Source organism: Rhinolophus sinicus, linkage group LG05, assembly GCF_036562045.2.
Source record: "Rhinolophus sinicus isolate RSC01 linkage group LG05, ASM3656204v1, whole genome shotgun sequence".
Lineage (NCBI taxonomy): Eukaryota > Metazoa > Chordata > Mammalia > Chiroptera > Rhinolophidae > Rhinolophus > Rhinolophus sinicus.
In genome coordinates, this window is record NC_133755.1 from 158,405,741 (window position 1) to 158,419,536 (window position 13,796).

Consider the following 13,796-nt stretch of genomic DNA (forward strand, 5'->3'; position numbering starts at 1 on the left):
TGGTGCCCAGGAGCACGCCGAGTGGAGCCACTGTGGAGTGGCCGCGGAGCAGGAGGGAGGCAGCATCAGCGGGACGTAGCGCGGGCCCTGGCGGCTGGGTCCAGGGAGCGGGGTTTGCACAGCAAAAGGCGCCGCTGCGGCCTCAGGCCGCCCCTCCCTAGTCCCGGGTTCCCCGCCCGCGAACCGCCCTGGCCTCGGGGCGCGCCAGGCGCAGCACAGCGGCGCGAGAGCCGAAGGGGAGCGGCGGCCCTACCGTCCCCGCAGCCCGGCTGGCGGCAGTCAAGGAGACCACGGAGGCGGCAGGCAGGGCGCGTGCGCACTGCAGGGGCGCCAGATTTGGCGGGAGGGGGAGTGTCCAAAGCTCTTTGTTTGATGGCATCTCTGTTTACAGAGTTTACACTTTAATATCAACCTGTTTCCTCCTCCTCCTTCTCCTCCTCCTCTGCAACCTCCTCCTCCTCCTCCTCCTCTTTCTCCTGAGAAACTTCGCCCCGGCAGTGCGGAACGCCGCTGTGCAGCCGGGGAGGGACGCAGGCAAGCGGCGGGCAGCGGGAGGCGGCAGCCCCTTGCGGTCCCCGCGGCTCCCGGCGGAGCCCCGCGCCCGCCGCGCCATGGCCCGGAGACCCCGGCACAGGTAACGGGGAGCCCGGGCGGGCGGCCGCAGGTGGGGGCGCGCGGGGCGCCAGGCGCCTGTTGAGCAGGTGGTAATTCATTCCCGGATCTTGTGCGGGGCTGTCAGTTCCTGCGAGGACCTAGAGCCTCTGCCTGTGCAGCAGAAACCGCACGAGAGACTGATGAATGGAAGAGTCTATGCAGGAAATATATCAGGACGTCGGGAAGCATGCCCTGCGGCTCATTTTGCAAGTTGCACGGGGATACATTTCTCTCCAGGGGAGAAAAAGCAGCATGTTTCAGCTGAGGGCACAGAGGTGCCCACCAGCCCCTGGGAGCCCACAAGGTCCCTGGCTTGATGCCGCGGGTGTCGGCGAGGGAGTCGCAGCGTAATTGCCGGATGCATTACGATATGTTTGGACTTGGAAGTGCAGAGCATATGGCAGATATAGGGAAAATGCCGGATTGTTTAGTAGCTGCAGGTAGTTCATTTAAATTTCATTCATTCTTTATGGAGGCAAAGAAGAGTGTCAGCTGACAGGCGGCTGGAAAGAAGATTTTAGGGGAGGAAAACGGTCCCTACAATTGCAAATTGTTTTAAGCCCTGGTTTTGAAGGTTCTAATCGTTATTCTGTGGGAGGCTTTTATTTCTAATACAAACATTGCGCACGCGCCCGCGCTGCACATGTCACCGCACTTGGGGTGCGTGAGTGAAGTCCCTTTACATTTTGGCCGTACGGAGGGGATAAGGGAGCAGAGAAGGTGGGAAATACTCGTCCGAACTGTCAGTTGTTGGCGCTCCCGCTTCCACCCATCTCTGGACTTTCCGGAATTGACGCGCCGGAGCTCCCTGCCAGCGGTCGGGTGCGCGGGCCAGCTCCGCGGCCGTCACTGTTGCCATTCAACTGAAAGGGACGGAGACGGGCAGCACCCAAGGCCGCTGCCGCGCAACCGGGACGCAATCCCCGCGGGCTCTTCCCCTCCGCAGGAGGTCCGGGCGCGGCGCGCACACGTGGACGCGGCTGAGGTCGCCGCTCCTACGCATCCTGTTCCCACCGCCTTAGGTGGTCCGGCCGGACCGACCCCTGTGAAGAGGTTCTGGGGAAAAATCCTTAGAGGCAAAGCAAATCCAACCTCTTTTCCCCCGGGTTGTTTGATTTTCTTGTACTAATTTGTTTTTGAACTGGCGGCCGCTGGTCCCCGCGCAGTATTGGGAAGTTGTAAAGAGCAAGGGTGTGGGCCTTGCAGCGGCACCCACGAGCCCTGCCTGACCCGGCGGGGAGCGGCACCAAAGCGTGGCTGGTGGCCGGAGAAAGAGGGAGGCGACTTGGTGAAGTCCTGGCTCCTACGCCTGCCGCTGGGCCCGGCCGCTCCGGGCGGGGGTGCTGCTCCTTAAGTGGTTTCACCTTCGCTTTTGGGACTTTACAGTAGAGAGCCAAGGCCACCTATTTTTTCTGAGAGCAGAAACTGGGAGGAGGTGAAGGAGGGAGCTGGGAAGGGGTGCTGGGAGGAGGCGCGGTGGAGGCTCCGCGCCTGGAGCTCTTGGCTGACCCCGCGGGGCGTGGCCGCTCAGGTTCCCGGCGGCTTTCAGGTAGCGGAGAGGGGAGGTGGCCTGGAGGGGCGGGAGCCTTGAACCTACCTCAGGGGGAAGAGAAACCCGGCTGCGGGCTTGTAGCCGTTTCTTGCATAGCGAGAGTCAACTCGGCAAAGATTATTAACCAGGTCAGCGAAATGAGTCTGAACCCCCTTTCTAGAATCACAGTAGCGGCCACAAGGCACTTCCTCCCGCTCCCCTCCCTCTTCCCAACCCCCAACACCTTTTTTCTTTTTCGTTTCTTTGCACGGTTTGTTTCCTTGACAGAATGTAATATTCATAGTTGTACTCTTGTAACCGCACCAGGTCTAGCAGGTGGGGGAGTCGAGTGCATCAAGCCTGAAATCAGCCTTTGAAAGTTCTCTGACTGTTGGGTCTGAGATCTTGTCAGAGCCCATAAAGGAAAAGTTATTTCAGGTCCTTAGTAGAAATTAATCATGCTACTTAGGCGACTGGGATGACTTAGAGCAAGGAAATCGCATGCAAATCTCAAAGGCGAGCGAGCCCCTGTTCGTAGGCTGCTGGTGGACCTAGGAGCTGTGTGAGCAGCCCTTGGCTCGCTCTGCTCGCCCTACTCCCCTCATGGCCCTTCAGGACCTGCAGAAGTCACATGTCACGTTTTCCCCCAAGACTTTTCTTTTGCACGTCTCTGCTTCTGTACGTACATTTTAAGAGGCATGGAAGACATGGAATCATCATTTATTAACACTGGAAAGTACCTTAAAAATAGAATCCAAGCCCTTAGTGTACGCGAGGAACTGAGGTCCTGAGAGAGAGGAAGTGATTTGTCCAAGTAACGCAGCTAGGTGGAGGCAGAATTTAGGACTGGCACCTTTGCCTCCAGAATCCTCGTCCTATTTGATGTCTGTTCACTCTCACCTGGTGTTGGCTGCCCCCTATAGACCGCTGAATATATTGCTTGTTTCTGGGTGTTCAGCTGTTTCCGAGAGAGGTGCCCAATTACTACCAGTTTGGAAAATGTGCTCTTCAAAATTCTGAAAATGTTATCTCCAGACCCAGCCAAAACTAAAAAATTAAATTGAGTTGAATCTATGACTCCAGTTTCAGATTACTCGGTTTTCTTGGTACCCCTGATATTTCACAAGGGTGCCACTTCATTTGGGGGCTTTCCAAGTAGTTCCTGGTGAACCTTTCAAAAGATGCTGACCTATAGTTCTGGACTTATAATAATATTTTTTTCGCCTTATGATGCTTATGTTTTTATTAAAGGGAAACTACCGTAATTACTGATCACTTTTGCTTGACTTATAAGGGGCGGATAATGTATACCTATACGTTAGTTTGAGAAGACAAACCTGATATGAATATAAGTTTCCCTTTTGAAAATAACAAGTTGCATTATGATATTGCTTTATATCATTTTTATTGGTCTCAGTTTCGTGGATTTCTCAATATTACAATGCTAAATTTTAGCGAAGTTTCTAAGATCGTATAATTTTTCCTCATATCTTAATTTTATAAGTAAAATTATAACTAAGTAGACTGTGGCTGTAAAATTACTCTCATCTATTCAGTATATGATTAAGTATAGAGTTACTTCAAAAGTCATTAAAATTCATAGTTTTGGTGAACTAGGTGAAAGAAAAGGCTCTTGTGAAAACAGTAATGGGTTCTTTTTAAACCCATCTGGGGGAATCCCTCAGTTTTGAATTGGGTACATTTAAGATATTTCAAATACCATTCAGTCAGAGGTAGAAAAAACAAAAGAGTAAGTAAGATTCTGACTGTCAAGTGGCCTAATTATTCACTTTGTTACTCTGGAAACTGAGTATTGTAAACATAGCCACAAGTTGGATCGACCTGACCTGGAGTTTTGAACTGTTTGATATTAATATTATTTATAAAGCAGTTTGATCACTTGATGATCTTATCCTTCCTCAGGTTTTTAAATCCTTTCCTCTTAGATTCTCTTAGTCTTCTAATCTTTAAGGGATGACTATAATTGTATTGTTGAGTATATTACTTACTGAATCTTTTTTCTCTTAATAAAACACCAGTCCCATTGGAATAACATAATTGAGCTATTTATTGCATTTGGGAAATATTATGTAAATGATGTGATGTATGCCAAAGATTTTGAGTGTGTACTTATATTAAGGACATGGGCTCTCATTCCTATTATTGCCCTTAACAAACCTTCATTGGTTGGAAGGTTGCCAAATGTGTAACTTGTCACTGGTCTAACAGTAACAGCAGGTTTAAACATGCAGAGCAATAAGAAAGTGCCAGGTCCTTTGGCGTATCTGTGGATACCAATAACAGCAGAACCAGTTTACATTACTAGAGCAACAGAATGCTGAAAACAATCTTGTTGTGCAAGTTTTATCTTCACAACCTCTGCAAAGCTTGTTGAGGAGTTTTGTATAAGGTTTGTAATCCAATGGTTTAAAGTCTTGTTTCAGTCCACCTTTGCCTATTTCGTATTTCCGCAGCATATACAGTAGTGATGAGGATGATGAAGACATTGAGATGTGTGACCATGACTATGATGGGCTGCTTCCCAAGTCTGGAAAGCGTCACTTGGGGAAAACTAGGTGGACCAGGGAAGAGGTAACTAATCATATCATTAAAACATGGGGGAAAACCCATGTATTAATTTATGAAAAACAAAATTTCAGCTAAACTACAGAGGCGCAAGTTCATTAGCAAGCTCTTTGCTATCTTATCCTATCCTGCCTATGCAGCTTGCTTACCTCTCACCACTCCCCCACATGGACTCAATACTATCCATTTCCAACCTCTTTGTAGTTCTTTGATTGTCCTCTCCTTCTTACATTATGCTTCTGCTGTGTTTCCCTCTGTGTCTTCTGTTCTTCTCTTTTACTCCACAACTTCATACTACTTCATTGCTTGTGAAGATACCACCTCTTCTGTGAAGCCATCCCTGACTTCCCCAGACTGGTTGGATGCATCCTCCAATCATTGGCTACGTAGTCTTACTTACTGTTGCTGTAACATTCATGCCTACCTCAGTAGACTACAAGCCTACTGAAGGCAGGGCTACACGCCTTCTCATTTTTGTGTTCCCTGGACCCAGAATTGCTTGACAGAAAGTGGGATGATAACAAATGTTCTCTTAATAAATGAATAAATTGCTACATCCAAAAACAAAACAAACAAAAGGATAAAACAAAACACTCATAGACCTTGTCTTGTTATAACGGATTCATTTAACATTCTTGACATGTAATGTATATTTCACAAAGCCATATACATGGATGTCTGTTCAAAAAGCAATCAATAATTGATAGAGGTATATCTGCGTCTCACTTTTCTTTTTCTGCTTGCTTATCAAAAGCTTGCTTGTTGTAGGAATGAAAAAATAAGGAGCAAAATTATTAATGTATGGCAAAAGTTGCTTTTTCTTTAAAGTTTCAAAAAAATTTGCAGCTGATATTTTAAGATTTTATGTTAGAATTCATGTTATTGACTCTTCTTCAGTTTTATTCCACCCTTCTTCACTCAAACCAGAGCTCCTCCTGATAGGTAGGCAGGATTTCCAGTGAGGTCAATGGGAAACGCCTATTTTACTCATGGAGATTGACTTTGATGGTCCTTAGAGATGTAGAAGTTCTGTTGTTAACACTGGTTTCCTAATTCCCATGTCTGTCTTGTACCAGGGACCCACATTATGTGTGAAAGTTACCTTTGCAAAAATGTGAGGGTTCTCTTGCTTCTAGGGACATGTTTAAAAAGACACTTGTGAACTGAAAGATTTCCCTTGATGTTTAGTGTCTTCTGTGTTCTAATAAGTTTGGCCTCATTTAAATTATGAACGTATTGATACAAAATCTAAATGATTTTCTTATACCATACATGCTTTCAAGTTCAATTAAGAAAAGTGATCTTCTTTTTTTTTTTATATGAAAGAGGTTGAACAAACTAAATGGAGGTTGAACTATTTCTTACTTGAGAGCCTGTCTGTTGCCATAGTTAAATGTCTATTGAGTCTAACATTGGATTTCATTCTTTTCTTCCCCTCGGAGTAAAACTTTTAACAGTTACCATATATTCATCATTCAGTGAGCCAGGCATTATGCTAATGTTTTGCATAGTTACTTCATGTAACCCCCAAATCACCCTGTTGACATCAGCATTCCTATTGTACAGATAACAATACTAAGTCCCAGAAAAGTAAAATGGTATACCTGAGCTTATACAACTAATCGACAGCTGAGTCAACATTCAGACTTGGGTCTGTCTAACTTTAAATAAATCTATGCCTTAAACCAGTATATTACATTAATGTCTGTTGTATTTGGATATTTTTGAGAAGTTTTTTTTTTTTTTAATGGATTGGATTATTGGATTGGTTGCCTTTTACTCTAACTTGAAAAGAGTTATACAGTAAATGACTGATATCCTAGGATTACCTTTAAATGTCTTAGGATGAAAAACTAAAGAAGCTGGTGGAACAGAATGGAACAGATGACTGGAAAGTTATTGCCAATTATCTCCCGGTGAGTTATTAATTTTTTCTTTCTGTAAAAGGAAATCTTCTCCCAAAGATTTAAGATATTCTAGGATAGGATATTAAGACATTACATATTTGCTCATGTAGAACAAGTAGGGGAAGAAATGCCTCATCCATAACTTATAGTGTATATTGTAATACAGATAATTGGATTTCTAAATAGATTGTTAAAGGATTTTTTCAATATTTTTAAATGTTTGCTTCTTATTTTTTTATTTATTAGGATAATATAAATTAGCATTTTGACGATTTGATACATGGCAGATGACTAAACTTGTGATTATTTTCTCCAAGTCAGCTTCTTTGAAATTTCCTATTTTTTTAATAGCTATACTTTTGGTATCCCAGTTTAAAATTTTGGAGTCCTTCTAGACTTATTTCCCTTCCCATCCCCCCACATCCAAGCAGTGACTAAGGATTCTGGAATTCTTTTGTCATCAGTCCCTTCTTTTCATTCTCCTCCCTTTCCACAGGTCTGGTCCCCTTCCCTCCTCTCTGGATGATTATAATGGTTTCCTAACTGGCTTCCCCACTTGTAGCTTTCCACTTTTCCATCCATTGGCCAATGGAGCTTCCTAAAATGCAGCTGTACCTTATCTTTTCAAAACCAGCAACAGTGACTTAGTTTCACAAATTAAATGTGCTGCCTCAACCTGGCACACCAGGGCCCTCCCATGTGGCCCCAACATACAACTCCAGTTCTGTTTCCTACTTCCTCTCTGTAAGCAGACTTACTTGAATTCATTTCTGCTTTCCCTCCTCTGGGCTTTTGTCCTCGGTGATGTTACTTCATGTCCTTCAAAGTCTGAATCAAGAGCTTTTCCAGACTCCTCCTAAGAAAACATAATTTCTCCTCCAAAAGAAGCATTCCTTTCCCACCCTAATGTCATTTTGCTTTGTTTTTTTTCTTGCATATGAATCAAATTCTGCCTTCTATGAGTTAATGATATATTTGTCTTTTCCTTCTTATAAGATTACAAGCTCTTTAAGGTAGGGCCTATCTTTATTTACCCTTGTTCTGCAATATTAAGTCTTGTGGCCCTAAATTGAAGAACATCTCTTAGTTTGAATGGGAGTCATTTACAGTGGGTTTCCATAAAAGCCTGACCTTAATATGGACTCTCTAACAAGGCTTAGTCTTAGTCCATGCAGGTACTTCCACATGCAACAGATTGAGGCTAAGGTCAACGGACAGCCACAAGTGCAATATCGTGGTCCTTTTGTTCACATGGCAGGACTGTTGCCCTCCGGAGGTGGAGCTCCTAATTTTACATGCAGTTTGATATATTCTTTGTATATTATTTAGCTGCAAGTAATGAGGGATAGGTGGGCTCTCAAAACATGCCCTAGAATGTTCTTCAATGTTTTCTCTGTGTATGATCAATGTATGATTCATATTACAACAAAGTATTTATTCGTACTTATCACATCATATCTATATGACAATGTATACTTTATCTTATTTGTCTAGAATCGAACAGATGTGCAGTGCCAGCACCGATGGCAGAAAGTCCTAAACCCTGAGCTCATCAAGGGTCCTTGGACCAAAGAAGAAGATCAGAGAGTAAGTTTGATCTTCAGTGGTATGTGAATCATAATTAAGAATATTCCCCAAGCATCGTTGTTAAATGTTTCCCAACTTGAGGAAACAGGTAAAGTGTGCGAACAGGAAGCAGAGGACTCTATTCCCATATTCCCAATGAATGAAAGCAGATTTTTAGAAATTTCCTAAAGATCTTTTAACACTGAAGAATGATTACACTGACTCATTATATAACATTAAAACATAGGTTATTTTTGTGTGTTTATCTGAAGGTGATAGAGCTTGTACAGAAATACGGTCCGAAACGTTGGTCTGTTATTGCCAAGCACTTAAAAGGGAGAATTGGAAAACAATGTAGGGAGAGGTGGCATAACCACTTGAATCCAGAAGTTAAGAAAACCTCCTGGACAGAAGAGGAAGACAGAATTATTTACCAGGCACACAAGAGACTGGGGAACAGATGGGCAGAAATCGCAAAGCTACTGCCTGGACGGTAATAATATGTCAAAAAATATATTGATGGGGAAGACTGAGGGAGTGGGTACTGAACAATCTGTTTTAAATGTATGGTGAGTGAATTGCATTCCATCAACTGTGTTTCATTAGATAAACCAGATACATAGCATTTAGAACTGGAGGAGATCTTAGACTTTTCCTGGTTGAGTACTTCCAGAATCTACCCAGCAGTGAGCCTTGGGCCAACTCATTGAGCTTTCCTCAGCCTCAATTTCCCCATTTTTAAAATGAGTAATAACCGACTTCACAGAGCCAATGTTAGCATAAAATAAAAGGAATGTCAAAGCACTTTGTAAACTACAAAACTCTAAGTACATGGAAGGAAACTGAGGCATTTTGTCTCTGATCTGAGTTCACATAGCTGGTTAAGTGACCACAAGAAACTCAGCTACCATTTTCCTGATACCAGCGTTTCATTATACCACTTCGCTTAATTTTTTGTCTTTCAAAGAAAGATAATGTATTTATAGAATTATCATACTGCTTCCAGGTTCTTAAATAATATCGATGTTACGCTTTCTTTTTAATAAATGGCACAAAAATGACCTCATTATGAGGGATATAGATGGAAGCTCATTTTTGCAATTTTCCCTACTTAAACAATTACAACAGATTTTGTTTAATTTGGAAGATACTTTTTAAATAAAGCTTACATAAAAATAATGTAAAATAGAAAATATTTAAAATCTTTGTATTCTTGAGCTTTATAATCCAAAAGTGGAGAAAGGGTTATTTCAAAGATGGCCATGGCTCTGATGGTTTATGCAGTGTTTTCTTGTGATGTTCCAAAGCATTTCCTCCCTTGTGACTCAGTATAAGCTTAGAGAATTCAAGAGGTTGATAAAAGGAGACCTTTTCTCCCATATGGTCTGAGAGGATATACTGTTGATTCTTATAAAAATTTAAGGGGCGATTGAACTTCCTCTTTCTTTAGCATACATTCCCCACCCCCATAGAAATAGTAAAAGGGAGGCTTAAAACGGTTTTTTTGTGCTTTTTTTTTTTTTTTTTTCTGAATTGAGAAACTGTTTTCCTGAGAATTGAAAGACTTTAGTAAAAATGCTTTGCAGTTTGAAACTACATTGGTAGTTAGCATCTCTTCCTTCTGGATCCCATTTTCCATTCTTGCCTCTGTCTGGTTAGGGAACAATTTGAGGTGGTTTTCAAAAGGTGGGAGGTTTTTTTTCACTCAAAATTTCTGGCTAGTACTACCCGAGGTAAAAAGAGGAGAGTGAGGCAGCACCATCATTATCATTCACCGAACTATTGTGGCATGGAGGCCCTGGCAAGTCGTACTCAAAGGAGTAACTTTCTAGGACAGCTGGAACTTTAAATTGTATTAGTCTTGTCCCACAAACAGTCAGAATAAACATGAAGGATTGTTGTATTGAAAATACTCTTTTATCAAGGAAACAAAATGGTTAAAGGATTTCAAAATGTTGGGAAAACTACAGTTCCGTATTAGGGTATTAAGAGACATCTATGGATTTCTAATTAGGTAATAAAGGAAGCATGATTTTAGGAGGTTAGAGAAGACTGAAACAGTTAAAAAGAAAAAAACACTATTGGTGGACCAAAAGAAAAGGTCTCTGTTAGAAACAGTTTTCTGTCAATTAACTCTAATCTGAATTGGAAATTTTGTTTGTAAAATTTGTATGTAATATATTTCTGTGCAGAACTGATAATGCTATCAAGAACCACTGGAATTCTACAATGCGTCGGAAGGTTGAGCAGGAAGGTTATCTGCAGGAGTCTTCCAAAGCCAGCCAGCCAACAGTGGCCACAAGTTTCCAGAAGAACAGTCATTTGATGGGTTTTGCTCATGCTCTACCTTCGGCTCAGCTCCCTCCAACTGGCCAGCCCTCAGTGAACAATGACTATTCCTATTACCACATTTCTGAAGCACAAAATGTAAGCCACTCCTGAGAATTTGGTTTAATGAGAGACATGGTTATTTCAGCTCCAGGTAATACTAATACCTTGCAGCTGCATACTTTTTAGAGAGCTTTCACAAACAGGATCAGGATTGATCAGATAGCAGTAGGTATTGTCATTCCTGGTATGTTTCCAGAAATGAGAGTGTTTAATGATTTGTCCAGAGTTACACAACACATAGAGACAGTGCAGATTAGATTGGAATCCAAGTTGTTCGATTCTAAAACTTCTTTGAATCTAATTTGAAGTTGCTTTTTGAATGTAAACTTACTTAACAAGTTCCTGCTGACAAAGAATTGGTGAATGGGGATTTAGCTGTAGTCTAGTATTTTTCTGTCCCCATATGAAAGTGAACGTAATAATACATTTAAAGAGGAGGTAGTTTGACACTGAAATTCAACAGATAATTGTAAGTTCCATTCTGGTAGATATCAAGCAGAAATGTCTTAATTTATTCATTCCATAAGTACATACCTTCTTACTCTAAGGAGCAGTTTTTTGACACCGTTCTCTGGGGTCTCCTTTTATCCTCCTTGGATCAGTGTGATTTCTTCTTCATTTATTGATATTTATATTTAGGGGAAGAAATAATCCTAGTGGCTGGAAAGAGAAGAATAAAGAGACAAAAAAATCAAGAAACTTTAATCTTAAAATTAACAATAATTACTGGTGAAAGTTACCCAAGAATACAGGGTTCCTATGCAAATTCTATGCAAAACATATTTGTAAATAGTTTTTACTCTTCTCTGTTGCATGTATTTGACTATAAACTTTCCAGAAAAGTCTCAGGTGAATGAACTGTCATAAGAGGTTCTGTGCTGTTTATTAAAACTCATATTATTCCCAGAGAAATATTTTTATTTATAAGCAGCTAGTGCCATCGGTTTTTCTCCTCAAAACTCCTTTCATACATTTGTGAACATATTTTAGATTTGTTTTTCATTGTGTTTCTCTCTAACTAAGGAATATTTCTTGTCAGGATCAAAGAACACTTTAAATTTCATTTACTATGTTGCTTTAGCTATTTAGCCATTACTAATAGGCCTGGATAAAATTTCAAATTAGAGTTTTTGTTTTGATTTTACTGTTGAGTGAATTTGATGGGTAAAGTTTTTTATTTCTTAGTCCTAGAGCAAAATCTCAGGAAGCCAAGTTCCCTGAATCATATGTAACCATGAATGACTTTGTTTTGCGTGTTTGTCTAGGTCTCCAGTCATGTCCCATATCCTGTAGCGTTACATGTCAATATAGTCAATGTCCCACAGCCAGCTGCTGCAGCCATTCAGGTAAGTTCATTTGAAGGTCATTTCATTGGCTGTTTCAGGCTCCGTTTTAAGACATGCTTTATTTCTTTCATCTAAACACTTGTTTTCACCTGACCCACTAAAGTAAAAAGAGAAGGGAAGAGTGGAGAGGGGGGTGGAGCCCGCCAGCCAGCCCGCTACCAATCTTCACCTCTAGAGTGAGTTTGCTCAGGAATTCCCTGGATCTCGGATGTTCCAAGTTGAAACAACTCATCAGTCAGCATCCACTGTAGCCTGAGATTTCACATTGCTCCCTTACATGTAGCGTAGCATTCACAAAGATTTCCACGGTGGCCAAATTCAGTTGGCATTGGTTTCACGCCGAGGCCGAGGCTCTTTGGGCCATGCAGTCCCTCAAGACTATAGGCCACAGCCATTGCATTTGCAACTTCCAACCAGGCCCTTATCTTTTTGTCTCCCTTAACTTTTCAGAGACACTATAATGATGAAGACCCTGAGAAAGAAAAGCGAATAAAGGAATTAGAGATGCTCCTGATGTCAACTGAGAATGAGCTCAAAGGACAGCAGGCGCCACCAGTAAGAATGTCACCATGGGCTTGAATGGGGGATAGCAGCTTTACCCGGTGGTCTTCTGTTTCTTTTCCTTTCTCTTCTAAATATGACATAATCAAGACTATGTATCCAGTAACAATGTTTAAACACGAGAAGTTGCTTGTAATAAACACAGTTGGTATCAGAATGTAGACTACATTGGAAGTAGTCCTTTGGTTGGTGCAATAGAAACTCAACTTCTAGTTGGGATTGTCATCATTGATTTTTTTTTTTTTCAAAAGGACTGTAATCAATTTAAAAACTAGCAGATATAAAAATGAATGAAAACTTGCATTTTTTTTTACAAAGCTTTGTATGTGGTACATATTTAAATTTTCCTTTTTCTATCATTTTTCTTAACCTAGATTTTCATACTTTATAATTTCAAACATAAGTTGATGCATGTTCAGTGTATACATGAGGAAAAGACATATATAATCTCTCCGTAAATAACATTAGCTGCTCTCTTTTGTTTGCATGTATGAAAGCTATGTGGATCATTACTGAATTTTGATATCTTTTTTAGTGATTGGGCAGCAAACTGGGGAAGCAGCTTGTACTTTGTAACCTATGTAGTTAACCAGCCAAGAGAATAAAAGAGATATGATACATAGTAGGTATTCTTAGGAATGATTTTTTTTTTTTTTTGGTTAAATGATAAAATGATTATGTGCTTATATTAGTTCGACCACTTTTTAACTTTGTTTTGCAATTTCTCCTGTTGCATGATCATGCTGAAAGGAGACATCTGTTAATTTGCTCTTCTGCTTTCTTAACCACGTTGATTTGGCAGCCCCTGACTGCATCAGTGCAATCCTTCACATGAGAAAGGGATAGAAGCAACAATAATATGTGCAGATAAAAGCAACTCTAACTTGAACTATCCAGCTTTTTTGTAGGTGAGAAAGGATAGGAGAATTCTTAATTCACAGCAAACATCCATGATCCTATTGGAAATGTTGTTAACAGTAGATTTTAAGACACTGCATGTGAGAAGTGGTGCTTTGTAACAGAGTCCCTCTATTTGCATTTTCAACAAAAAGATGACAATTAAGGTAATCGTGTAGATGACAGAATATACCACTATTAAAAAGCAGGGCCCTGCATTGATAAAAGGAAACATCTTGACAACTGTTTTATAGGCGCAAGTTTTAGATGATGCAACTACTTTTATCTTTCCTCCAACAGCATCTGATACCTTGTGCAACTTCATTGCTAAGTTCCTTCTCCCTTTCTTCTCCCCGC

General features: G+C 41.4%; 1 protein-coding gene across 3 annotated transcripts in view; it reads left to right on the forward strand.

Moving 5' to 3' along the window:
• The first annotated feature begins 400 nt into the window (after positions 1-400).
• Positions 401-13,796, forward strand: part of MYB (MYB proto-oncogene, transcription factor) — a 33,296-nt gene continuing 19,900 nt past the window's right edge. Inside the window, exons 1-8 of one of the 3 annotated variants that reach the window (XM_019732805.2) lie at positions 401-634; positions 4,660-4,777; positions 6,616-6,687; positions 8,173-8,265; positions 8,517-8,737; positions 10,437-10,671; positions 11,901-11,981; positions 12,432-12,536. In XM_019732805.2, the coding sequence (XP_019588364.2) occupies positions 612-634; positions 4,660-4,777; positions 6,616-6,687; positions 8,173-8,265; positions 8,517-8,737; positions 10,437-10,671; positions 11,901-11,981; positions 12,432-12,536 (948 nt within the window). In that variant the 5' untranslated portion in view covers positions 401-611. Of the gene's footprint in view, positions 635-2,254; positions 2,335-4,659; positions 4,778-6,615; positions 6,688-8,172; positions 8,266-8,516; positions 8,738-10,436; positions 10,672-11,900; positions 11,982-12,431; positions 12,537-13,796 lie in introns of those variants that run through there. The other 2 variants (XM_019732807.2, XM_019732806.2) reach the window with 2 other exon arrangements.